The sequence below is a fragment of the Berghia stephanieae genome, chromosome 1, assembly GCF_034508935.2.
Source record: "Berghia stephanieae isolate SIO BIC M18660-M18661 chromosome 1, UCSD_Bste_1.3, whole genome shotgun sequence".
Lineage (NCBI taxonomy): Eukaryota > Metazoa > Mollusca > Gastropoda > Nudibranchia > Aeolidiidae > Berghia > Berghia stephanieae.
In genome coordinates, this window is record NC_088360.1 from 138,435,526 (window position 1) to 138,460,526 (window position 25,001).

Consider the following 25,001-nt stretch of genomic DNA (forward strand, 5'->3'; position numbering starts at 1 on the left):
ATCAACAGGCATAGGAGCAGTGGATTTGTCCACCTGAAAGTGCGGCTATGTTGTCTTGTGGTATGACACTCGCTTTCGGATCGGAAGGTCCTGGGTTCGAGCCTCGCTCGGCGGATAGTTGAGTCCTTGGAGAAGGCTCTTTACTCACATTCTCTCACCGTACTCAGGTGTAAAATGAGTACCTGGCCGTTAACAACGTTGTCTGTGTCCGAAAACATTGTAATATCGCTTAACAGGCGTCATGTCCCGTCCTACATGTTAAATGTTGCTGTTGCCCAGGGACCCCTTGTAAAGCGCTTTGAGCACGCTTAGTGGATATTGCGCTATATATAAAAAAAGCTCAATTAAAATCTCTCATCACAGAATCGTGGATTCATGGATTCCTTGCAAAACCTTACACATTATCTCAGTCCGTCACAACGTCACCAGTTACAGCATAGTTAAAGGACTGGCGCTGATATGACCTTAATGTGTCGCAAGCGCCGTAAACCCCTTAAAAACAAACAATAGTTAAAGGACCCAGAGTGGCTAAAAATGTTTCAAATTTATACTCGAAAAGAAAATTATAGTTTTCGTGGAAACAGTCGGCTCCTTGACGTTAACTTTAACTTTAACATACCTGAGCTTTTTTATATAGAGCAATATCCACTAAACGTGCTCATAGCGCTTTACAACGAGTCCCTGACCAACAGCAACACGTAACATGTAGAACGTGACGCCTGTTAGGTGATATTACAAATTTTTTTTGACAGAGACAACGCTGTTGACAGCCAGGTACTCATTTTACACTTGAGAGAATGTTAGTATAGAGCCTTTTTCAAGGACTCAACTATGCGCCAGCGGGGCTCGAACTCAGGACCTTCCGATCAGCAAGAGAATGTCATACCACAAGACCACATAGCCGCACGTAGTCATTCTCTCCGTTCACTCATGTTAGTAAAAGGCTGACTATATGTCTTATCGTGTTTTATTTAGTTTATTCAGTATTTAACATCTCCACATACAAGATGTAAAAGAAAAGAAGGACATCATCTGTGAAACAAAGATACATAAACAACTAATATAGAACCAATGATTAAATATAGACATGAAAATGTAAATACACCATGTTATAACACTACAGTGAGCATTGATGAAAATTTGGTAAGTGCCACAGACTGTGCAATGCCCCAAATAGAAGCAGGACCAATGGCCAGGGCTTCTCAAACTCAAAGTCATGTTTTCACGGAATCACAAAAAATATAAACTTCATGCAAAACATTACAAAATTCTCATTCTATCTAAACACGACCAGTTAACATTGAATGTACTCTGAGCACTGATGAAAATTTGGTAAGAGTGAAAGACTGTGCAATGCCCCAAAGAGAACCAGGACCAATGGCCAGGGCTTCTAAATGCATTTTTTCACGGAATCACAAAAATATAAACGTCATGTAAAGCATTACAAATTTCTCATTCCAGCTAAACACGACCAGTTAACATTGAATGTATTTTTGTGGTCTATTGGTATGACACTGGTCTACGCGCATGTAGGGTCGTGGTTCGAGCCCTTCCACAATAGCGCAATTTTGAGGCCTTTGATGAGGATCTTTAATCAAATTCTCGCACCATACTCAGATATTAAATGAGTACCTGGCCGAAAACAGCTTTGTCTCTGTAGAAAAAAAAAACCACACACAAAAAAAGAACAAACTTGTAACATCGCATCACAAGCTTCGTGTTTCAATTTGGTCCTTGGTGTTCCGTGTTATGTTTGAATTGGGACCCCTTGTGAAGCGCTTTGAACACTTTAAACATATATTACCCTTTGTGAAAGCTCAAGTTCTTTCTTCTTCACGTCTTCACAGCAACACGTAACTTGCAGAACGAGGCATGACACCTGATAGTAGGCGATATTACAATTTTTTCCGACAGAGACAACGCTGTTAACGACCAGGCACCCATTTTACACTAGAGTACGGTGAGAAAATGTGAGTAAAGAAAAGAGCCTTTTCCAAGTACCGAGCGAGGCTCGAACCCTGGACATTTCCGATCCGAAAGCGAGACCACACAGCCACACATAGGTAAGCTTATAATGTTTTGCAGCGATCATATCCAGACAATAGGAAAACAGTAAACACAAGAGATGAAGTGAGTAGAAAAGTGCCAGAAGACAATAGATAATACAATTTATTTTTATTTATTTTTTTTATTTTTTTTATCGCGGCGGTGATGGGGTTTGAACCTGCGACCTAATTGGTACGACAGCTCCGCCTGGCCGGTGAGAGCGTGACTCTATTACCAACATAAGTTCCTGCTCCACTCACTTTTCTGAATTGAAAACAGTAAACAAGCTTTGGTATCTTCCAGAAGGCACGTGACCTATCACGTGACACCGGTTATAACGTTGGGTTGAATCAGCTGAACATTTTTAGGATATAAAACGATAAATAAATAAAATTCCCTTTATTCTTTCCTAAGAGAATATTTGTCTTTCCGGTCTATTCCAAGGAAATACTGGAATAACCCAAGCAGCAGCCTCCACAGTACAGCGCCCAAAAGTTAGCTAGGGCGATGTGACTTGCTCCAGGCCACACAGCGCAGCGGCGGGTGATCGAACTCGGTACCTTTTGGGTAGAAGCAAAGACCGTATCGCTGAGCCATGCTGGCCCATGTAAGGAAGAGCTACGTAATTTGATCATTAATGATGTGATTTAATCGTGTTTTTTCTCCAATGTTTACCTTAATAACTGTCACCAATAGGATTCAATAGTCTGATGTCACGTCGCCCAGCAACGGCGGCCATCGTGGTTCTAAACAAAGAAAATCGGTACTTTTTATTCTTCATGGTGGCTAGAAATTTTCATATGTCTTGTGATCAGAATATGTAAAAGTCAAAACATGATCAGATTTATAATGGGTTTCATTTTCCTCTGGATACGCCTTTATGCTCGTCGGAGAAATATTTCATTAGGGCGTCCGCCATTGTTCTGATAGTTTAGAGCCAGTTGCTGTTACAATGCGTCATTACGAGGGAAGTGACGTTACGACTGTTGAAGCCTATTGCGACAGAAAATAAGTAATGACGTAAACACGCTCGAAAACGTCACCACAACAAAACTATCACCAAAAACGCCATCTTGATAGCGTCATCACGAATGCTTAAAGGGGAATAATTCAATAAGAAATAGTATTATATTATTACATTGAGTTATCTCCTCTACCATCAGCGCCATCACCACAACCATCATCATCATCATCATCATCATCATCATTATCATCATCATCATCCTCTTCATCATCATCATCATCATCATCATCATCATCATCATCTCTTAAAGGTATATACTCCAACAAGAACCTTGAGATCGAGTGATGACAAGCTCAAATTGGTGAGACCAAAGGTACTTCGTAAGGTTGTCTCTCAATCGTTTCAATTTGCCGCCCCTAAATAATGGAATTCCCTACCAGCATCCCTTAGGTCATATTCATCCCTTCAATTTTTTAAAAGAACTCAACAAAAATCCCACTTGTTTCAAATGTAGTTAATTGATGATCTGTTTGTTTGTATACTTGTATATTTCAATTGATGTCAATGCAAAGCGCTTGGTGTCTGTTTAGACGGGGTAAAGCTCTATACTACCTTACTCTAGAAAAACTCATATTTTAAAATTTGACAAGAAAACTCGTCCTTCAATTATAGATCGATTTAAATGATCCTCATCTTGGAAAAAAAAACCCTCAAACCTGGGACTTCGCGAGTACTGTGAGAGAATGTGAGTAAAGAGCCTTTTCTAAGGACTCAACTATGCGCCGAGCGAGGCTCGAACCCAGGACCTTCCGATCCGAAAGCACAGCCGCATAATATTTCCTATATATATTTTTATGATTCCAATCTAAAATTATTACGATAAGTTCATTAGCAAAGGACTTTTTAAAAGGGTGGAGAGAGGACGACGACAAAATTATAACTTACCAGGAAAAAACAAATTACGGTATAACCGGGACAGGGTGTCAACTCTCACAATACACCAATTTTAAACAATATTGAATGTGTTTAATGACTGGATGAGTGACAATATATGATTTGAACGAATAGTCTTCAAGTTGTACAGAATAATATTGCTAGCCTTGTTTTAAAACAATATAAATTTCCCTCATTAACCCTGTCCTTACCAACTATAGGAAAATCATCGCATTCGTTACGATACAACCAACATTTTTCTTATTCAAATTTCTTCTGTACATCATAAAATTTAAAGAAAATGAACATTGTGTTGTAGAGCATGTTTTGATAAAGAAATCATGCATTGAAAGAACTTTATCGCTATTGTGTTTGAGTGATAAAAAATATATTTCTGTGTCAGTTGGGGGTGAATTTTGGGGAAAATCCTGAAAATGACTGGTAAGGAGAGAGTTGACTTGTCTCTATTGAGAGCTTCATTGGCTCTGTGGAGAAGAGAATAATTTATGAATTCGTTACCTTGGATTTTAAATCTTTACACAACGGACCCCCGCTGTACATGGACAATCTTTTAAAGGTACATTGATGGTCGGCGGATCAAACCTCTGAAGTCTAAATACGATTTAGAAAATAATAAATGGAGCAACTTTGCCCTCGTCCTCTCGTGTTCACTGTGTATGTGTTGTTTGGTGCAAGCAAGAGTTTTCAGCGTAACACGCGTACTCTTGTGAAGAACATAGGTATTATGAATTATGATAGTCCCAACTATCGGCAGCCTCTGTAGTGTAATGGTAGCACGTCTGACCGGTAATCAGAAGGTCTGGGGTTCGATCCCCAGTCGAGGTCGACTGATTTTTTGGGGATCGTTTTTTTTCTTGTATTTTTCTTTCTTGATTTGTCTGGCACCTTTCATACACACTTGTTCATATCTTTACCATACGAGCTGTGCGCACCATGTTTTAGTTAATTAAATAAAACAAGGTGCGCAAAACTCAGTTGGTAGAGCACTCGATTCACACGCAAAGGGACCAAGATCGATCCCGGGTGCAATCGAGATTTTTTCTCACACCCCCCCCCCCTCCCTCCCTCCCCCTGTCCAGACAGCAGTGAATGGGTACAGCTGGCTATTGTCCGTTTCACGCTATAGAAACCGGCATAAACTCCGGCTCCATGGGCCCAATGGTTCTGAACGATTACTATTTAAAAAGAATTGTTGTCAGTAACTGATTTGAATGAAATATGAATATTTTAATAGCGTTTTTCCAATGTGTATTTCGTTTTATTTCCCTCAGCAGGCCACTTGTAATCATAATATTATCATTTCCATTCCCATACAACATCAGTTGCCTATTGTGCGTCTTTTTGTACAAACATTATTACTACATCCGTCAATGCCTAAAGCTAGTACTAATTCACATCTGAGTCAAGTGGAAGAATGTTTTGTGTAAAGTGTTCCAGATACCATCGGGACAAGAATTTTCCACGTCATTGTCACCCATCAGGTCATTGACCACGCTTGACATTTGTGGCAAAACGAGAAATCGTGTCGGTGAACCATAGGGCCACAATAAGCCAACAAGCCCATTGGTTCTAGCAATATATTACTTTTTTTTCTGACAAAGACAACTCTGTAAACGAGCACGGTACTCAGTTTACACCTGAGTACGATGAGAGAATGTGAGTAAAAAGCCTTTTTCAAGGACTGAACTACGAGCAGCTCAAAACGGGACTCAAAGTCAGGACTTTCTGATCCAAGATAAAAGTCATTAAAATTGATCGATATTTAAAGGACGAATTTTCTGGCCAAATTTTTTAATACATGTTTTTCCAGAGTACGGCAGTTAACTGGATAAAAACTCAATGCAATGTAATCTATATTATTTTTTTAATTCCCGTTATTCATCCCATAGGGAACTTTTCTTTGGAGTCTAAAAATAATTTTAATTGAGATTTTATATAGCGCAATATCCACTAAACATGTTCAAAGCGCTTTAGATAGAGTCCCTGACCAACAGCACCAAATAGAACGAAACATGATGCCTGTTAGGCAATAATGAATTTGTTTCCGACAGAGACAACGCTGTTAACGGCCAGGTACTCATTTTACAACTTAGTAGGGTGAGAGAAAGTGAGTAAAGAAAGAGTCTTTTCCGAGGACTCAACTACGCGCCGAGCGAGACTCAAACCTAGGACCTTCCGATCCGAAAGTGAGTGTCATACCACTATACCACATCGCCGCACAAACAGGTCTATTCCAAGGGAAGACTGGAGTAACCCAGGCGTCAGCCATCGTAGTGCAGCGCCGCAAATTGAGCTAGGGCGAGGTGACTTGCTCAAGGCTACACAGCCCAGCTGCGGCGGATGATTGAACTCGGTACCTTTCGGGTACGAAGCAAAGACCCGATTTCTTGAATCCGCTAATAATTGGATAAACATAATATTATGATTTACAAAATTCTGTACAATCATGCTTATAAATTATACAATCGTACCTATAAACAGATTTATAGAATAACAATTCTAATATCATTATATATTTAACTTGTCTGATCCTTGAGCTCAGACAGCAAGAGATAATATTTGATCAAAAAGTCGATAAGAGTCCAGTCTTAATCCAATGATTGGAATAATCTCTTAATCCAATAAAATAAATACCGAACTGCAAATTATTCTGCTCCACAATTGTGACCCTCCGTCTCAAAACGGGATTATGTCGGGATGATTCAGACCCCAAAAAGTGAATTTAGAGATGGAATGATGAGAAAGTGGACCTTAGAAGTTTCTGCAATGCAAGAAATAGTCTTTATATTCCACCAGAGCATACAGAAATTAAACCCAAGTTGGATATTTGTGGCTCTGAATTCAATTTCCCTTACCGAGTGGATCCCGACATAATACCGCTTCGATACGGTGGGTCACAATTGGTTAGATTATCTGACTCGGACAAGACTTTTGTTTGTATAAAACTGCATATTATTTACATTAGGCAATTTATACAATGTGAAACGAGCTTAAGGCTGATTATTAAGATCAGACAGATATAATATTTCATCAAAAAGGGAAAAGATTCTAAAAAGATAATCTCATTGTATATGAACGTAGTACATTTAGGATTCATTCGATTATGACCAATTTTCACTTACCAGTTTTCTATGATAGTATTTTTCGATTTTACATTGCCGTATTGATATGTTTTTTTCCTTACATTCAAAGTTGTGTAAAATTGTCTGTGAATGATGCAATGCAAGCTATATGAGATTCTGTAATCACAAACTATTGTATAAGGCATTTAAATGATAATTCTTGTATTAAGCTTTTAGTAAGATAAAATAAGATAAGATAATCCAATACAAATGCTGGACGCCAAATTATTCTGCTCCAAAATTAGTTATATCATTTGGCTTTTCTCTGGCAAGACTCTTGTTTGTTTAAAACTGCATATTTACATTACGTAATTTATACAATGTGAAATGGTCTTAAGGCTGGTTCTTAAGATCAGACAGAGATAATATTTCATCAAAAAGGGATACGATTCCAATCGAATAATCTCTTAACTCATTGAATCCTAGAGATTTTTGCTACTTTTCAAAATTGGAAAAAAAATGTATTAAAATGAGCATGTACATAGATCGTTTTATTCGACTATCATTGACATGCAAAAAAAAAAAAAAAAAAAACATAAACTTTGATACTACGCCTATAATTTGTTTCAGAAAAGAGGTAGTGAATAGGTATGGCGTAAAAGTACCCTGGGTAAACTACGGATATAGTCGGTGTTAGGTTGAGTTACTTAACCCAATAGAAATGCCGAAAACCAGATTATTCTGCTCCACAAAAAGTTAGATTATCTGACTCTGTTAAGACTTTTGTTTGTATAAAACTAACTCCATATTTACCTTACGCAATTTATACAATGTGAAATGGGCTTAAGCGACGTGCACATATATGCAGGTCTGGCATCCGAACCCACATATGGGCCTAGTTTAACATTGTTGAAATGGACAATACTTTGCGTTTGTTTTGTTGTTTTTGTTTTTTTTTTGGTTTTTTTTTTGAGATTTCCATTACAACAATGAGGCCATAATGAATTGGGTTATCAGACCTTTAAATAAGTGCACGTCAGGGTTAAGGCTTAACATTGACCTATCGTCTATAACATTAGGGTGGGGTGTTCCAATGCGGACAGAGTTCTATTTCGGACACCCTTCCGTATTCACCTACTATTTTAACGCCTAATTTAAAAAATAAATAATAAATAAAAATTTTAAAAATTAAAATTCCCTTTATTCATCACCAAGGGGAAATTTGTCTTTAGTGTCTATTACAAGGGAAGACTGGAATAACCCAGGCGTCAGCCGCAGAGCAGCGCCGCAAAGTGAGCTAGGGTGAGGTGACTTGCTCAAGGCCACACAACGCAGCGGCGGGTGATTGAACTCCGTACCTTTCGGGTACGAAGCAAAGACCGTACCACAGAGCCACGCTGCCCGTAATAATGTTTAATCTCCTAAAAAACAAAACAAAAAAAAAACATGAGCTTTTATATAGAGCAATATCCACTAAACGTGCTCAAAGCGATTTACAACGGGTCCCTGGCTAACAGCAACACATAACATGTAGGACGAGACATGACGCCTGTCAGGCGATATTACAAATTTTTGGGACAGAGACAACGCTGTTAACGGCCAGGTACTCATTTTACACCTGAGTACGGTGAGAGAATGTGAGTAAAGAGCCTTCTCCAAGGACTCAACTATGCGCCGAGCGAGGCTCGAACCGAGGACCTTCTGATCCGAAAGCGAGTGTCATCCACTAGACCACATAGCCTCCTAGGGGAACCCAAAATCGTTAGTTTTTCCTGATGAAATCCTTTGACCACCATGCCGCCCCCACAGGTTATATCCAGTTGTTAATTAAGTTAAATTAAATCGATCTTTTATATAGCGCAATATCCACTAAACGTGCTCAAAGCTCTTTACAAGGGGTCCCTGGCCAACAGCAACTATTATACATTTTTCGGACGGAGACAACGCTGTTAACGGCCAGGTACTCATTTTACACCTGAGTGTTGGAAGAGAATGTGAGTAAAGAGTCTTTTTTCAAGGACTGGACTATGCACTGAGTGAGGAGGCTCGAACCCAGGACCTTCCGATCCGAAAGTGAGTGTCATACTACAAACTACACAGCCGCACATAGTTGGGGTGACTCAGAACTTATAATTTCCAACATGGTCTGCATTATTTGTCACTTGAAAAATAAAAACAGAGCTACATGGTCTAGTGGTATGAAACTTGCTATCAGATCGGAAGGTCCTGGGTTCGAGCCTAGACAACTTAATATGTAGAACGAGACATGACTGACGCCTGTTAGGCGACGTTACAATTAATTGTTGAAGACTGAGACAACTCTGTTAACGCCAGGTACTCATTTTACACATGATTATAGTGAGAGAATTTGAATAAAGAGCGTTTCCAAGCAAGGATTCAACTATACGCTGCTCAGAGTGGGTCTCGAACCCAGATCCTTTCAACGCCTGGGCGAGGGTCATACCACTTGATAGCCGCACATTCAGATATTACTACGAAGGTCTATGGCAATGCCGATGAACTTCTGAGGACCGTTTATTCCATTATCAGCTTTGAAATCCAGCTTTGATTATTTTCTTTTGGGGGAAACACAAGAAGAAGAAGAAGAAGAAGAAGAAGAAGAAGAAGAAGAAGAAGAAGAAGAAGAAGAAGAAGAGAAGAAAAGAAAGAAGAAGAAGAAGAAGAAGAAGAAAGAAAGAAGAAGAGAAGAAGAAGAAGAAGAAGAAGAAGAAAAAGAAGAAAAAGAAGAAGAGAAGAAGAAGAAGAGAAGAAGAAGAAGAAGAAGAAGAAGAAAGAAGAAGAAGAGAAGAAAAGAAGAAGAAAGAAGAAGAAGAAAGAAGAAGAAGAGAAGAAGAAGAAGAAGAGAAGAAAGAAAGAAGAAGAAGAAGAAGAGAAGAAGAAAAGAAGAAGAAGAAGAAAGAAGAAGAGAAGAAGAAGAAGAAGAAGAAGAAGAAGAGAAGAGAAGGAAAGAAGAAGAGAGAAAGAAAGAAAGAAAAGAAGAAGAAGAAGAAGAAGAAGGAAGAAGAAGAAAAGAAGAAGAAGAAGAAGAAGAAGAAGAAGAAGAAGAAGAAGAAGAAGAAAGAAGAAAGAAGAAGAAGAAGAAGAGAAGAAGAAAGAAAGAAGAAGAGAAGAAGAGAAGAAGAAGAAAAGAAAAGAAGAAGAAGAAGAAGAAGAAGAAGAAGAAAGAGAAGAAGAAGAAGAAGAAGAAGAAGAAAGAAGAAGAAGAAGAAGAAGAAGGAAGGAAGAAGAAGAAGAAGAAGGAAAGAAGAAAGAAGAGAGAGAAGAAGAAGAAGAAGAAAGAAGAGAAAGAAGAAGAAGAGAAGAAGAAGAAAGGAGAAGAAGAAAAGAAGAAGAAAGAAGAAGAAGAAGAAGAAGAAAGAAAAGAAGAGAAGAAGAAAGAAGAAGAAGAAGAGAAGAAGAAGAAGAAGAAGAAGGAAGAAGAAGAGAAAGAAAGAAGAAGAAGAAGAAGAAGAAGAAGGAAAAGAAGAAGAAGAGAAGAAGAAGAAGAAGAAGAGGAAGAAGAAGAGAAGAAGAAGAAGAAGAGAAGAAGAAGAAGAAGAAGAAGAAGAAGAAGAAGAAGAAAGAAGAAGAAGAAAGAAGAGAGAAGAAGAAGAGAAGAGAAGAAGAAGAAGAAGAGAAGAGAAGAAGAAGAAGAAGAGAAAGAAGAAGAAAGAAAGAAAGAAGAAGAAGAAGAAGAAGGAAAAAGAGAGAAGAAGAAGAAGAAGAGAAGAAGAAGAGAAGAAGAAAGAAGAGAAGAAGAAGGAAGAAGAAGAAGAAGAAGAGAAGAAAGGAGAAGAAGACGAAGAGAAGAAGAAGAAGAAGAAGAAAGAAGAAGAAGAAAAGAAAGAAAGAGAAGAAGAAGAAGAAGAAGAAGAAGAAGAGAGAGAAAGAAGGAGAAGAAGAAGAAGAAGAAGAGAAGAAAGAAGAAGAAGAGAAGAGAAGAAGAAGAAGAAGAGAGAAGAAGAAGAGAAGAAGAGAAGAAGAAGAAGAAGAAGAAGAAGAAGAAGAAGAAGAAGAAGAAGAAGAAGAAGAAGAAGAAGAAGAAGAAGAAGAAGAGAAGAAGAAGAAAGAAGAAGAGAAGAGAAGAAAGAAGAAGAAGAGAAGAAGAAGAAGAAGAGAAGAAGAAGAAGAAGAAGAAAGAAGAAGAAGAAGAAGAAGAAGAAGAAGAAGAAGAAGAAGAAGAAGAAGAAGAAGAAGAAGAAGAGAAGAAGAAGAGAAGAAGAAGAGAAGAAGAGAAGAAAGAAGAAGAAGAAGAAGAAGAAGAAGAAGAAAGAAGAAGAAGAAAAGAAGAAGAAGAAGAAGAAGAAGAAGAAGAAGAAGAAGAAGAAGAAGAAGAGAAGAAAGAAAGAAGAGAGAAGAAGAAAAGAAAGAAGAAGAAGAAGAAGAAGAAGAAGAAGAAGAAGAAGAGAAGAAGAAGAAAGAAGAAGAAGAAGAAGAAGAAGAAGAAGAAGAAGAGAAGAAGAGAAGAAGAGAAGAAGAAGAAGAGAAGAAAGAAGAAGAAGAAGAAGAAGAAGAAGAAGAAAAAAGAAGAAAGAAGAGAAGAAGAAAGAAGAAGAAGAGAAGAGAAGAAGAAGAAGAAGAAGAAGAAGAAGAAGAAGAAGAAGAAGAAGAAGAAGAAGAAGAAGAAGAGAAGAAGAAAAGAAAGAAGAAGAAAGAAGAAGAAAGAAGAAGAAGAAGAAGAAGAAGAAGGAAGAAGAAGAAGAAAGAAAAGAAGAAGAGAAGAAGAAGAAGAAGGAAGAAGAAGAAAGAGAAGAAGAAGAAGAAAAGAAGAGAAGAAGAGAAGAAGAAGAAGGAAGAAGAAGAAGAAGAAGAAGAAGAAGAGAAGAAGAAGAAGAAGAAGAAGAAGAAGAAGAGAGAAGAAAGAAGAAGAAGAAGAAGAAGAAGAGAGAGAAGAGAAGAAGAAGAGAAGAAGAAGAAGAAGAAGAAGAAGAAGAAGAAGAGAAGAAGAAGAGAAGAAGAAGAAGAAGAGAAGAGAAGAAGAAGAAAGAAGAAAGAAGAAGAAGAAGAAGAAGAGAAGAAGAAAGGAAGAAGAAGAAGAAAGAAGAAGAAGAAAAGAAGAAAGAAGAAGAAGAAGAAGAAGAGAAGAAGAAGAAAGGAAGAAGAAGAAGAAGAAGAAGAGAGAAAGAGAAGAAGAAGAAGAAGAAGAAAGAGAAGAAGAAGGAAGAAGAAGAAGAAGAAGAAAGAAGAGAAGAAGAAGAAGAGAAGAAGAAGAAGAAGAAGAAGAAGAAGAAGAAGAGGAAGAAGAAGAGAAGAAGAGAGAGAAGAAAGAGAGAAGAAGAAGAAGAAGAAGAGAAGAAAGAAGAAGAAGAAGATATTCTCAGAATTCGTAATAGCAAACTTTTAGAAATGACACTTTCGAACTCTTCCACCTATTATATTATATAATTTAAGCCCCGTTACGATACAACCAACATTTTTCTTATTTAAATTGCTCTTGTACATCATGAAATTTAAAGAAAATGAACACAGTGTGTTGTAGAGCATGTTTTGCTAAAGAAATTATGTGTCCAAGAACTTTACTGCTATTGTGTTTGAGTGATAAAACATACATTTTTATATATATTTTATATATATGATAAGACTGAACTAATTGTTGAAATACTTGTCAATGAGATCACTGTCGGATCAAGTTTAATTCACAATTCAAAAATTATGACAAATCTTGGATTCTTCATCCACGAAAATAATATAAAACCTCGCGAAGTCCCAGGTTTGATATTTTTGCCATGATGCGGATGAGGAGATACGTGTCTTTCCAGAGAACAATCTTTCAGAGCCTTGAGGCCCATGGAGGAGTTAATCCTGGTTTCTATAGCGTGAAACGGACGATAGCAATTGCTTGCTACCCTTTGGACAGGACGCCAGGGTATGGCAAGGTAACTGGTTAAAAATGGATTGAATATTCGTGAAGTTTTTCTGTGATTTGATCCTCATTTTGTTAATGTTTTTTAAAATGAATTAAAATAGTACATTTATATAGCGCACTACTAAAAAGCTCCATTCTCAATACACTTTACAACGTTTCACATAATATTATTCACAGTAGATGCAGTACAAGGTGTCTTTTTAGTACTACAACTTACAATATCTGTCGCTGGTAATAGATGGAACAAAATTGACGTCGCTCAGCTCATTGTATTTTTTTGACACTCATTTAATGATTAGTTCTCACTATATCATATCAATCAGACTATAAACATCCAAGTTTACACTCGGTTTTGTGTGTTGTTGACACGTTATACTGGCTGGCGGATGTTGTAAGTATTTTACCTAAATGCATAACACCAATAACCAGGTACATATTCACACATGAATCGAGTGGCATCATGAGTACAAAATACTTTTCCTGCAAGCACAACTTTAAGGACAGATTTTTATTATCGTTGTCACCCATATAACTTCGTCTTTGACTTTGAGCTTTCTATATAGGGCAATATCAACTAAACGTTCTCAAAGCATTTTACAAGGGGTCCTTGGCCAACAACAACACTTAACATGTAGTACGTGACATGACGCATGTTAGGGGATATTTCAAAAAAAAAATTTCGTACAGTACTCTCTTAACGGCCAGGTACTCATTTTACCATTGAGTACGGTGGGAGAATATAACTAAAGAGCCTTTTTCGATGACTCAATTATGCGCTGAACGAGGCTCGAACCCAGGACCTTCCAATCCAAAGGCGAGTATCATTTCACAAGACCACATAGCCTCACCTTTAAGCCATGAATGCTAATTTTTTGTTATAAACACATTACATAATCAATTATAAAATTTGCCTTATAATTAATTAAACGACACAGTGAAGATAGTAACTAAATTAAATAGAGAGAAAGAAAATTGATTTTTGAATAAATCTAAGAACAGGAAGACCAGAGGCAGAAGCATAAACGAGGGGGTGGTAGAGAAATGGGGAGCGGGAAGGGGAGGAAAGGCTATTTCACTCTCTTGACAGCTTCTGCTTGTCCAGCCTTCCCTTCTTGCCCTCGTCAAGAGGAAGACAATGAGATGAGAATCCGATGGAGAGCCCGGGAGAATGAACGCAGACAGAGATTAGGTCAACAGAAAAACCGGCCTTCGAGCACCACAAACTGCATTAGCGGGCAAGAGGCTGACTCGCGTGAGAGCCGCGCTTGGGGAATCGGCTTTATATTATAGGGCTTCGGAGAAAATGAAATTCCAGTTTGATCTGAGGCAAATCACCCCCAAATCAAGCGAATGGAATTAACATTGCGATTTCCTTGTTTACAATTTGTTCAAATTGGCACCGCTTATTTCGTTTGGAGCTGAAAGGAGACGAGTTGACGCAGACGTCACGAGATTCTGTTTTCTCATTGACTAGGTTCTCTCCCCTTTCAAAGTAAAAAATAAAAAACTGTTTAAGGATAAAAAAAAAAAATTTTAAAGAAGGGAGAGAAGAAGGGACAATGTCAACTTAGCAGGATTCTTCAGGACGCAAACATAAACTAACACACGAAACGAATACAAAATCAGGAAGAAGGATCCTGGGTGGGGAGTTTGGGTGGGGACGAGGGGAGTGGAGGAAGAGGGAGGGAGGGAGGGAGGGAGGGTTTGTTAATGTAACAAGAAAATTGGTAAACTGAATTAGGGTTGAAATTGGTCTTTGGGGATGTCGGATTGAAGGCAGAACTGCGGTAGTCTGTAAAAAAATTACATTTTTTCCCCAAATTTTGGCCAGAAAACTCGTCCTTCGAATATCGATCGATTTGAATTACCCTTATCTTGACACAAGCTCTCAAACCTGGGACTTCGCGATGTCCTAGGTTTGAGATTTTTGCCATGATGAGAGTCATTTAAATCGGTCGATATTTGAAGATACGAGTTTTTAAGCCATACTTTGAAAAACGTGTTTTTATCACTAGAGGAAAGAAGTACTTTTGTGGAGTTACAGGGAAACTGTAGTATTTAAATTTGATTTGCTGGTACAGTCGATGTTATATTGGACATTTTTTTGGTGGCGATTATTTTTAGAAATTTTAGATAGATAGATAGATAGATAGATAGATATGGACATTTATATCGAGTATTTCCACGGTGTGACCATGCTAAATGCGTGTGTCAATTTTTCATTTATCCCCCAGCAGGCCATCTGGAAGCTTATTCGATACCTGCCCTTACTATATTAACACTCACATTATCCGTCACTGCCTGCTGTCGGGTACTCGTTCACACTTGAGTGGAGTAGAGTAATTTGAGTAAAGTGCATTCATTACCCAGGGACAAAAAAAGCGATGACCAAAATTTTCCACGATCACTGTATCCATTCGACCACTGACCAAGCTAATCATTTCTTGACTTTTGTGTCAAAGAGTATCGTCACTGAACGACAAAGACATTTTTCGGCACTATACTGTCGGTGACGCCTTGGTCTTTTTAATCATTTGAAACAAATTATGTAAACATTATCTATCTATATTCTTGTGACAGTTAACGGGAATTCATTTTTTTTTTGTTATGTTTTTATTTTAATAATTCAAAACACCACTCAAAAAATTTGGCATTTCAGTATGGAATTAAAAGAAGTGTGCCTGGGTGAGACTCTTGTCCTCCCATAGTGAACAGGGAGACTCTTACTGTGCTGTGTCTTCTTTCCCTCTATATCAGTTTTCCAACATGCTTCCTGTTTTTGTCTTGGAATGAGATTACTTGGTTTTGTTCCGGCTTTCGCTGGATACCCTGGCTGGGAGGGAAACAGTAGTATAACGTATTGGTAGAGTTCTGGGAGATGACATTTTTGTCTTGTAAATCATCTCTCTGTTATGCACTGTATTATTTTTGTTTTACACATTTATATGATTTATAAATATTTGAGTGTGTTCCTCTATTGGGGACATGTGCTTGTGTCAGGGTGAGATTTTTAGGTGATCTCAAACTAAGTAAACTGATATTGTGCTCTTGGAATCTACATCTGTTTCCTATTTGAACCAATTCCCCTTTGTCTTCCTTTTTCTTGGGTGCTTTAATTGCCATTCTAGACTTTTTACTATCCCATTTTCTTCCTTTTTACTGACGCTGATATGACCTTTTGTGTTGCAAGCGCTGGAAAATTCTTTAAAACAAAACAAATAGAAGAGATGTGTCAGTAGATAACAGAATACAAGTCTTCGTGGTGAATAAGAATCGAACCAAGAACCCAGGACTCAGACTTTGACGTCACCTTCTGCCTGGTTGTGAAAGAGATGTTCTTTGTTGTTGAGTGTGGGCTCTATTCTCAACACAAACCATGTAACACAATAATTATGATATGATAATGAAGCATTTATAAAGCGCACACTTCCACTCAAAGGTGCTCAGGGCGCTAAAAATATCATTGAGACAGTGAGTATGGCCCGATATAAAAAGTAAAAGTCGACCTTCAGAGCCAATCGGCCCATGGAGCCGGAGTTTTTCCCGGTTTTTTATTTATTTTTTTTTTTTGGTTGTTTTTTTTATCTTTGTCGTGAAACGAACAATAGCAATTGGATTCAATAGTCTGATGTCACGTCCGCCCAGCAGCGAGCAGCTTGGTTCTAAACAAGGAAAATTGTTACTTTTTAGTCTACATGCTGGCTAGAACCTTTTCACATGCCATGTGATAAGAATGTATAAAAGTCAAAGCATGATCAGATTTATAATGTTTTTCTCCTCTGGATACACTATTATGCTCGTTGGAGAAGTATTTCATTAGGGCGTCCGCCATTGTTTCGATAGTTAAGAACCAGTTACTAAGTTACTATGCGTCATTACGAGGGAAGTGACGTCACGACTGTTGAAGCCTGTTGCTTGTTATCCTTTGGACATGACGTTACTCTATCGCAAAGGAACTTTCCGACAAATCTAACAGACCCGGCTACCCATTCACTGCCGGGTGGACAGTGGGCTCAGAAAAAAAAACCATCTCGACTACTCCCGTGATTGATCTTGGGCCCCTTTGAGTGTGAATTGAGTGCTCTATCAACTGAGTTATCGGGACCACCAAGGTCCGATATTAAATGAATAATAATTCAGGAAATTTAATGGAGCGGTACTTTTGTTAATTACAACAGGAAATGAAGTGAGTAGAAAGTGCCAGAAGACTGTACCGAATAAAAAAAATTCTTTTTTTTTTTTTGAAACGACGGGAGTTGAACCCAGGATCCAACTGTTACAGCACCTTTCGCCTCGCCGCGAGAGGGACGCTCTGCAAGGCAAACGACGCCATCCAAACCTAGTGTATCTATTTTAACCCTCTCGTATTCAGATTCTTTTTGGGGAGTAGATAATGAGTTCCCTATATGGCTATGTCAATCATGTAGACATCCTTTGATGATATAAGCCTACTCTTTGATATCTGCAGTCGCATTTTCGTTTTCTACGGTCACTCGTGGCTAAACTCTGCCCAGAAACGATTTCATAGGTCCGTCCATCACCAAATTTCAAACTTTGTTCTCGTGAGTTCTTAAGTCCCTCTCCTGACTTCTTGAGGTCATGAGGTCAACACACAAACACCACGAAAGTTTACTGGCCAGTTTGCAGTAAAGCTATAAACTTTTTTGTGGATATTATAGGAATCGAACACAGGACTCGTCTGCCATTGTACCTTTTGCCTGGCTGCTAAATTATTGTCACTCTACAACAGTCGACGCCATCCACTTCTCAATGAAAAAGAAGGGGGTGTGGAGGTGGTGGTGGGGGGGGGGGTTCTCACAGAGCTCAGAGGTTGCGTGACAAGAGGACAATTTCAGCAATGAAGACTCAATTGAACCAATAATCGTGTTGGGATGCGAGGACAAGCCAAAACAGATCTAATTACCGACTAAACTAGCAGCTAGTGGCGGGAATCATAAGGATTCTGGGTAAACTGTGAGCCATGCCCGCTTATGGCCAAGGAACTATTACCGTTTCTCCTTCGTCTGGCTTCATCCACGGTCTTGTTTTCAATGTCTTATTTGTGTCGTCTCTCTTTTTCTTGCACCATCTCTTCTATCTGTCTATCTATCAATCTTTCTCTATCTCTATCTCTATATTATGTTTATCTATCTATCTATCTATCTATCTATCTATCTATCTATCTATCTATCTATCTATAATAATAATAATAATAATAATAATAATAATAATAATAATAATAATAATAATAATAATAATAATAATAATAATAATAATAATAATAATAATAATAATAATAATAATAATAATAATAATAATAATACACATTTTTACAGCGCTCATTCTCGTGTATAACACAAGCTCTGGGCACTTTACAATATAAATTATCAATTTTAAGTGAAAAAAAATGTGTGACGGATGTAAAAGAGTGGATGGATGCAAACAAGTTGAAAATGAATGAGTCAAAAACAGAAGCCATCTATCTTTCTCTATCTATCTATCTGTCTGTCTATCTATCTATCTCCTTCTATCTATCTATCTATCTATCTATCTATCTATCTATCTATCTATATATATATATATATATATATATATATATATATATATATATATCTCCTTCTATCTACCTACCTATCTATATATCTATCTATCTATTTATATATATATATATATATATATATATATATATATATATATATCTTTCTGTCCATCTTTCTATCCATCTATCTATCTATCTTTCTATCTATCTATCTAACCTTCTGTCTTTCTCTATCTATCTATCTGTCTGTCTATCTATCTATCTATCTATATATCTATCTATCCATCTTTCTGTCCATTTTTCTATCCATCTATCTATCTATCTTTCTATCTATCTATCTATCTAACCTTCTGTCTTTCTCTATCTATCTATCTGTCTGTCTATCTATCTATCTATCTATCCATCTTTCTATCCATCTTTCTATCCATCTATCTATCTATCTATCTTTCTATCTATCTATATATATATATATATATATATATATATGTATATATATCTGTCTGTCTATCTTTATCTATCTATCTCTATCTCTATCTCTCTAAAGCGTTCTCTATCTATCTGTCTATCTATCTAATAACCTTGTTACCTGTTTGTCTGTTCTCCTCTCTCTCTCTCTCTCTCTCTCTCTCTCTCTCTCTCTCTCTCTCTCTCTTTCAGTGTGTGTTTGTGTTTGTGTCCTCTCTCGCTATCTCCATCAATCTATTTATCTTTCTATCCAAAGATATAACCATTACAATTTATCGTTGAGGCTGCAATTGGCCGAGTTCTCATTTTACACCAGATTACGATGAGAGAATGTGAGTGAACAGCCTTTTCCAAGAACGTATCTTTGCGCCACAGAGAGCGAGACTCGAACCAGGGACCAATAGATCAGAAGCATAATGCTATACCACAAGACTACAAAACAAGAAGCTTTGAATTGCTCGACATCGTGTCCCGTGTAACCATTTCCTTACCAACAAGACAAACAAAAATCGTTGCCATTGGCTACGAAGTCTGTACCAAAATAATGGCGGCGATTCTACTGGGGACGATACCCGGTTACGCTGCTCTGTGTAATTTCATTTTATTACAAATTAATTATTTTAAAATAGTAAAATTTCGTTTACTCATCCCCTAAGGGAAATATGTCTTTAGGGTCTATACCAAGAGATGTCTGAAATAACACAGGCGTCAGCCACAGTGCAGCGCCGTATCCTGAACTAGAGCGAGGTTACTTGCTCAAGGCCACACAATGCAGCGAGTATACGAACTTTGTACCTTTCAGGCACGAAGCCAAGACTGTACCACTAAGTAAGCCATGCTACCCCTAATGTGCATTTTGGAAGTTTCTGTGAAATTATTATTAAAAGATCTTTTCTGTGACATTCGCCACAAAAATACTCTAATACTAAGTTATTTGGAGAAAAAAAAACTAAAGAAATAAATCGGTTTCTTCAGTTTCTTGGGCCGGCTATGGTATGTGGTCCTGTGATGGTATTGGCTGAACTCGCGCTTTGATCGAAAAGAATGGTCCTTGCGGCTCGAACACTCGCTTGGCATTAGTTATGTATAATCTTTCAGAAAGGCTCTTTACTCACACATTATCTTACTACTCAGTGTAGTACAATAAGCACTGGACGTTAAAGGTTGTGCTGTTGAAAATTGAACATTCGCTAAGGATATAGAAGAGTAGGTGCTGTTGGCAGGACCTTCGTAAAACGTCAATTGGTTTGATTTATAAGCTCTTTAAACAGAGAGAACCATGCATGGCACAACAAATGACATTCTACTCTTAATAATTCTGCCGCATAGATGTGACGTCTACAGATATGGGTTCTCCATTTCAAAACGGAGTAACTCCTAAACATGATATTTTGGATGCAATCATTTTTTGTTTATTATTTTTAAATAATCATAATAAATGACTCTCTATTTGTAGTGTCATTCACCTGTTTGTTGATCAAAGGCGATAACCAAACTCCATTTCTGGTTCATAACAACATGTGAACATGTAGATTCGAATATCATTGTTACTTATTATACAATTTACAATTCAATTAAACTTGACCAATGAGCAGATTTTAAATTCAATTCAGACTTATAGTCTCCCGGAGGTGAGTTCATTCCATTATTTGTGACCTTGACGTTAACTTTGCCTTACTTGCTAATTTATCAAATTAAGAAATTAAGGATCAGACACCGGTGTAAAATAAAGATCTGAACAAGTGTGTATGAAAGATTGTGCGGCTATGTGGTCTAGTGGTATGACACTGGCTTTCGGATCGGAAGGTCCTGGGTTCGAGCCTCGCTCGGCGCATAGTTGAGTCCTTGGAAATAGCTCTTTACTCACATTCTCTCACCGTACTCAGGTGTAAAATGAGTACCTGGCCGTTAACAACGTTGTCTCTGTCCCAAAAATTTGTAATATCGCCTGACAGGCGTCATGTCTCGTCCTACATGTTATGTGTTGCTGTTGGCCAGGGACCCCTTGTAAAGCGCTTTGAGCACGTTTAGTGAATATTGCGCTATATAAAAGCTCAATTTAAAGATGCCAGACAAAGCAAGAAATAAAAATACAAGAAAACAAACTATCCCAAATAATCAGTCTACCTCATCTGGGTGATTGGTACCTTTCATACACACTTGTTCAGTTCTTTATCTTACTTACTAAACGTTTTGGATTTTAAAAAATACTCTCCTCCAGATTTTACAGACCCAGTTACCGCAGGGTGAACAGAGGGTTGAGAAAAAAAATAACAACAAAAAATTAGAGCTTTTATATAGCGCAATATCCACTAAATGTGCTCAAAGCGCTTTACAAAGGGTATCTTACCAACAGCAACACGTAAGGTGTAGAACGAGACATGACGCCTGTTAGGCGATATCACATTTTTTTCCGACAGAGACAACGCTGTTAACTGCCAGGTACTTATTTTACACCTGAGTACGGTGAGAGAATGTGCGTAAAGAGCCTTCTACAAGGACTCAACTATGCGCCGAGAGCGAGACTCGAACCCAGGACCTTCCGATCCGAAATCGAGTGTCATACCACAAGACCACATAGCCGCACAACATGGACTGCATCCAACTCATTCAAGCAAGTCCTGCTGTTCAACAATAATCTATCGGGAACCTGCATGCACAATATTGCCGAACTCTATGTCAACATTTACTCGTCCAATTAGGAGCTAACAACTTGTACCGTGGAACTATTCAAAGGAGATTGCCTGCGCCACACCGGCTGTTTTCCCGTCCTTTATTAACTGACTTGCTTCAATCTCTGCATCAGTTACAATAGCTTTTGTATTTGTAACACACTAACAAAACAGGTTTTATCGTAATTTTGGCCAGAAACCGTTTACTTCATAATATTATGTAAATATGTTAAGACAGCCGCCATTTTGTCAAAAATCCTTAACACCCTAACTTCCTTTAAAGACCCAAGTTTTAAAATAGGTTTTAAAATACTTGATCTTCAGCTTAATTCATCGAGATTTAAAGTAATACGTATTTCTCATTAAAATCTAAATAGTCGTTTCCTCATAATGCAGCTGAATAGCTTTATGAATAGATGCCCTCAACCCAGGTCCGCCAGTTGCGCCACTGAGTGGAATATAATAGAAATAATAATAAAATATATATATAATAATATAATAATAAATAATAATAATAATATAATAATAATAATAATAAGTCTTATTCCCAGTACGCCATGAAACGAACGCGCGTAGATAGATGGAAGGGACAGCAACAACAACGACGACGACAACGACGAATATGTTCCAATATGGCGGACGGACGGACGGACGGGAGGATTGCAAGTACATAATACATAGCAAGCCAGAAAAGCTAGATCGGCCGGGTATTGGTAAATTGACTGATCGATAACTGATGATGACAAAGTGGGGGGATGCTCCCCAGCCAACTAACCGTCATCAAGGCGTGGTACCGGTCGGAAATAGCAGGCAGCGAGATGGGCGGACAAAAGCCTGGGCCAAGAGAGAATGGAGTCTTGGAGCTATTGGAATGGTCTCGTCCTGCTTGGGCAATCGGCGAAGGCGGGATGAACGGGCCGATTCTCGCAGGCGGTGCTTTCAGGCTAATTATGAACATATTAATGAGCCTAGCTGCTGTGCAAGGAGGATGGATGGATCAAGATCAGTGGGGGACGTCATTGATTGTATCCCTGTCGCAGGCACGCGCGTGCTTTTATCGTAAGGAGGTAATCATTTCGAATCGGCGTGTTTTTGAGTGTGAGTGAGTGAATGAATTCGTGTCACCACTTTGTCCTTACCCCCGCCCTATATAGAGGACCACACACTCACACACACACACACACACACATTCACTAGATGCTGTTATAGCAGTCATCTCCTTTAATTGATTCCAGTCCTGGTTTTTTATGTGTAAGAATTCCGTTGCTGCTTCCGATTAACTTCAGTGCTTTGAGCGATTAAACGTCAATTAAACTAATTCCTTTTTAACATTGTAAGCTACAAACTTGAATGATGTCAGTGTTTTCTGGAGGTTTTTGTGATTTGTTATTCTGAGTGGCCACGATTTACTTGTCTCAATACTTATATCATAACTATAATTCAAAAATGAAAAATAAGTTGTTTTAATTTAATACCCAGTCTTTTGAAAAACAGCAACCATAAAATAGCAATTCTCAGAATAATTTTAATTTAATATGAGTCATTTTTCTCCGTCAAAAAGTTGTTGACTAAGAATAGATGGGATAATTTAATTCTGAAAATGTCATGTTTCACAGTATAATAAATATATCTGTATTTTTAAGACAAAAAAAAATAACTAAAACGTTTGATAAACTATGATTGCATAGAGCTTAGTGTTACAAACATCACTGGAAAATTCAGATCGGAGAGTGAATTCAAGGAAACAAAAGGCAATTGTAAAGTTATATTTCGTATCATTTCCCAATGGATCCTAAAAAGTCAACAGCCTTCTCTATACGAGACTTGCTAGGCCTGCAACAACAACAACAAAACAACAACAACAACAACAACACAACAACAACAACAACAACAACAACATCAACAACAACAACAGCTAAAGATTGAAGAAGATAGTGAAACAAATTTTGAGAAAAGGCCTACAATCATTCGCGGCGACCAAGAAGACACGAATGTATCTGTCTGCAATTCTTCCTCAGGAACGATCATGACAAAGAGCCGTCGTCATTTCTTGCATCTAAGTCCATTGTGGAACTTAGGGACGACACAGTCAAAGACAAAAATGCGAATGATATTGTCAACGCCAAAGTAGACACATCAATGTCACATTATGACACCCATGGCAAATATAACGATACCTCAGACAGATACAAAATTGAGAATTCGCGAACGAAGAACGTTCCAATTTTAAAGAAGAAGAAGAAGAAGACGAAGAAGAAGAAAACACAGTAAATGAAAACAAAGACGGTCATGGTGATGAAATTATCTCATCAACAACAATTTACAGAGGAATTAGCCCGTCTTCTAAAATGAACCTTTTACAAACTTCCAGAGAAAATGTGGATTATCGTAGCATTGAAAACCGTGATATTATTCCCACCAACTCCGATTCTACACATCACTCTTTGCTATCTCCGATACCTGGTCATTCCATCGCCAACTTTGTCCATCGTAACGGACAACAACAGATGATGACCGCCCCTGGAAGATGGCATGGGGGGCACGCTATGGACGCTTTATCTCCCCCAACTCAGGGTATCATCAACTTCAGTCTGTTTTCTCCCAACCATGGAAATACGGACATGTTCCGGTGCAGTGGTAAGTCATAAATTAGATAACTCTAAATTTGATGTGGTGAAATAGATGTGCATGTAAAGATTACCATCCCAATGAACGGGAAAAGTAATGAACAAAAATTGAAATAACAGATTTAAAGAAGAACATAATACAAAACATGGAACGTTTCGGGCACAAAACCATTTTTGAGCCAATAACCAAAACAATAAAAACATCAACACATCACTTAAAAACCAGATAGACTGCAGATAAATATTTGGGACGAAGAAGGGTTTTGAGCCCGAAACATTCCGTGTTTGGTATTTTGTTCTTTTTTTTTTTGTTGTTGTTTAAAGCTGTTAAATTCCTTTTTGTGTATCTGCTTGTTACAGTCCACAGCTTCTAGCAGCTTTGTCACCATTTACCCTTGCCCTATGCTAATTAATTTAATGTTGTAATAAATCATATTTTGCAAATAAGAGCGCGCCATTATAACAGCAAAGAAGAAAGTCATTGTATTGTACCTTTACATTTTTAAAATGATAAATAGCCAATGACTCAAAGAGTAATTTAACATTTTCAATTAATTGTGCATACGAAAAGTGGCTTGTAAAACATCTTGAAATCTAAATCTATGTGGGGTTTTTAAAAAATAGTAAGTCAGGCACGTAAAGATTCTAATGAGATTGTCCCAAGTAAAATTAAATGATAAGATGTCAATATATTATGCATGTAATAAATGAACATAAAGCCTTCAAAGATTAATTTTGCATAATGAAAAGCAAAGTAAAGGTGAATTATTTTACCTACATAAAAAAATGTAAGAGTCTAGAATTTA

At 37.7% G+C, this 25,001-nt stretch overlaps 1 protein-coding gene across 1 annotated transcript in view; it reads left to right on the forward strand.

The window, feature by feature from the left end:
* The first annotated feature begins 22,573 nt into the window (after positions 1-22,573).
* The window catches only part of LOC144963342 (uncharacterized), a 58,479-nt gene continuing 56,051 nt past the window's right edge, over positions 22,574-25,001 (forward strand). Inside the window, exon 1 of the mRNA XM_078897287.1 lies at positions 22,574-24,205. Within this exon, the coding sequence (XP_078753413.1) occupies positions 23,917-24,205 (289 nt within the window). The 5' untranslated portion in view covers positions 22,574-23,916. The remainder of the gene's footprint in view (positions 24,206-25,001) is intronic.